At 43.8% G+C, this 2609-nt stretch overlaps 1 protein-coding gene across 1 annotated transcript in view; it reads left to right on the top strand.

The window, feature by feature from the left end:
• LOC103359913 (echinoderm microtubule-associated protein-like 1) overlaps window positions 1-2134 on the top strand; it is a 12157-nt gene extending 10023 nt beyond the window's left edge. Inside the window, exons 5-7 of the mRNA XM_008285478.1 lie at window positions 1429-1460; window positions 1627-1653; window positions 1854-2134. Coding sequence (XP_008283700.1) covers window positions 1429-1460; window positions 1627-1653; window positions 1854-2134 — 340 coding nt within the window. The remainder of the gene's footprint in view (window positions 1-1428; window positions 1461-1626; window positions 1654-1853) is intronic.
• The last annotated feature ends 475 nt before the right edge of the window (window positions 2135-2609 follow it).

Raw genomic sequence — 2609 nt, 5'->3', positions numbered from 1 at the left:
ATCAGCATCAAAAGCGTCCCACGAGGAGAACAGCAAGAAACTCTGCGGCTGTTAGATAATGAGACTCGACTTATGTCAGTTAAACCACAGCCTGCAGCCTGAACCTCCGTCAATAAGCAGCATAAATAACCCCTTTACCCTTTACTCTCTTTATGTGATAGCCACATCCTCGTATATTCTAAACTGCAGCCTTTGTTTTTAGCTGATTGCATGTTGAAATCGATGTACACACATGTCCTCGCTTTTAGAGTCACCAATTAGTTCTGCTTGTGGGAGGAAGCCAGAGCATCCAGAGACACACAGACACAAAATCAAAGTTGTTTCCAAAATCCGTACCTTTAGTTTTACGTGTCAACACCTGAAACCACAGACGAGCAGCTCGTCTTTATCTTTTTAGTTCGCCTAAAACTGACGTGTCATTGTGACACCCTTTTGTTCTGGTGAGAGACTAATCAGTTGGTAAATAATCAGTGATAAATAATCTGTTGATTACCAGCTGCTAGACTGTCGTGTGTGTTCACGTCTGTAGGAGGGGTCGACTGATGGGGCTGATCAATAGTAATCAGGGAGACCGATAACGAGCAACAGTAAAAAAAAATGTTGCTGTCAAATTTGAGAAAGAACGTCTTGAAAAAAAAATGGCTTCATTTATTCCGGTTTAATCAAAAGAGAATTCTTTAGCATTAATCTTTCAGTCTCTAAGCTGTTAATCGTGATTTTTTTTTAAAGGCATCATTTTATTAGTGTCATTAAAAAATAAGTTATACCGGTAACACTGGATCTCTAACCTGCAAAACAGCACAAAAAAGCAACATGCTAGAATTTAAAACTAGCTGCTATACAGGTGATTTGGTGTGATGAGAGGAATTATGATATATGGACTAAAATAAATCTGTAAACAGCATTAAAGTCGGATGTTTATCACAGCGGGAGCAGAAGATGCTGCTACCTGTTGATAAATGCTGCACCACATGACACGAGGTCCAACGTATCGACGGGAGCTGCGACGATTAATCGATTAGCTGTGAACTGTTGAATGAACTGCCAGGTATTTTAAGTATTGATTAGTCATTTTGATGGTTTTTTTTATTATTTAAAACAGTCGATATTCTTTGATTCCAGCTTCTAAAATATTTCCAGGTTTCTTTCCTCCTCTGTGACGGTGAACTGAATACATTTGGTTTCAGAACAAAACATTTATCATCACTGGCTTTGGGAAAATATTAGATTTTCTGACCAAACAGCAGTTATTCCAGAGGATCCTTAATCCTTAGCTGCATCCTTAGTCATCCCGCTCATCAGTCGACCTCCGCTTCCCTCTGCTGAAATCTTTTCTCACATTTTGACTCTGTATTCCTGTCGCTGCATCTCTCACTCTGTTTCTCCTCCTCTGCCCCCTGCTGCATCGTTTTCTCAATATAACAGCAGCGGCAAGTCCAAGGATGCTGCAGTAAGTGTAGGTAAGAGAGCACTTTGTCTGCTTCCCTGCTGCTGCTGCTTTTTTTTTTTTTAGGCCATTTATAACAGCAACGGGGAAACTGCTGCTGAGCAAATTTTAAGCACAATCCTGGCATTACGCCTCCGCATGTAAACTAATACCCGCTTGTGTTTGTCGATCTGGCGCAGGGTCGAGACGTGTGACGCACTGCAAAGGTAGGCTTCGTCCCTGAGAGCACGTTTAATACTTCACGTCTATTAAAAGTGGAAAGACTTGTGTTTGAGCTCCTGTTTTGTGCTCGTCCTTCATTTATCACATCTCACCGTGACTTGTGTGCCTTCCCTCAACCCCCTCCCACCACCGTCTCTTCTTTAAACACCCAAACCTCCTCACCTCATTTCACCACTTCACTTAGTGACTATGCAGATCTATCTGAGCCCCCTCGCAAGAAAGACTGGGTCTTCTGAGGCCGCCAAGTCCACGTCCGCAGTGCCGGCCAACTCGGGGCCCGTGCCGGCGCCGAACCACCCTCAGCCGAAGGGCGGCGGCAGGCCGGAGACGAGGAAAAGCCCTCCGTCGTTCACCCTGGACCTCCAGAAAACCACGAGCAGCCAGCAGCAGAGCGCACCGCAGGACACGTCCAGCTACAAAAGCCCCATCAAGTCGCCCAGCCAGTACTTCCAGATCTGTTATTGACGCCCAGTTTTAAACAATCCACGCTTTTACCGCACAATTGAACTCGTTTACTGTCGATTTGAGGGGAAAACTGCAGGCAAGTTCCCCACTGAACCCAAACGAATGAGCAAAAGGCCTAAATTAATCCCTTAAAGCTGCAAATAAGGACCTATTTCTTGTGGAACTTTGGCGTAGTTAAACTCTTTTTTTTTTGTGGAAGACGTGTGAAATGCATTTTTAGTTTCTTCAGAGACAGCAGTGTAGTTGTAGCTCCGTTGGTGTTGATACCGAATGCTTGTGTTTGCTGTTCATTTCCTGAGAATGTGTGATTACTGAGCGAGTCTCCTCCACCGTTTGCTGTGTTGTTCCCACTTCTGTAGGTGACCTTTAACCTTAGATGATGTGTACCGCCCCAAAACCGGCTCATTTTAACAATAAAAAGAAAAAACTGTGATCACAAATATGACTGCTGTTCTTTATTTGTAAAGATCCCCGT

This window comes from Stegastes partitus, unplaced genomic scaffold (assembly GCF_000690725.1).
Source record: "Stegastes partitus isolate 25-593 unplaced genomic scaffold, Stegastes_partitus-1.0.2 Scaffold403, whole genome shotgun sequence".
Lineage (NCBI taxonomy): Eukaryota > Metazoa > Chordata > Actinopteri > Pomacentridae > Stegastes > Stegastes partitus.
Note: the sequence above shows the minus strand (reverse complement) of the source record. Positions and strands in the feature narration are given on the sequence as shown.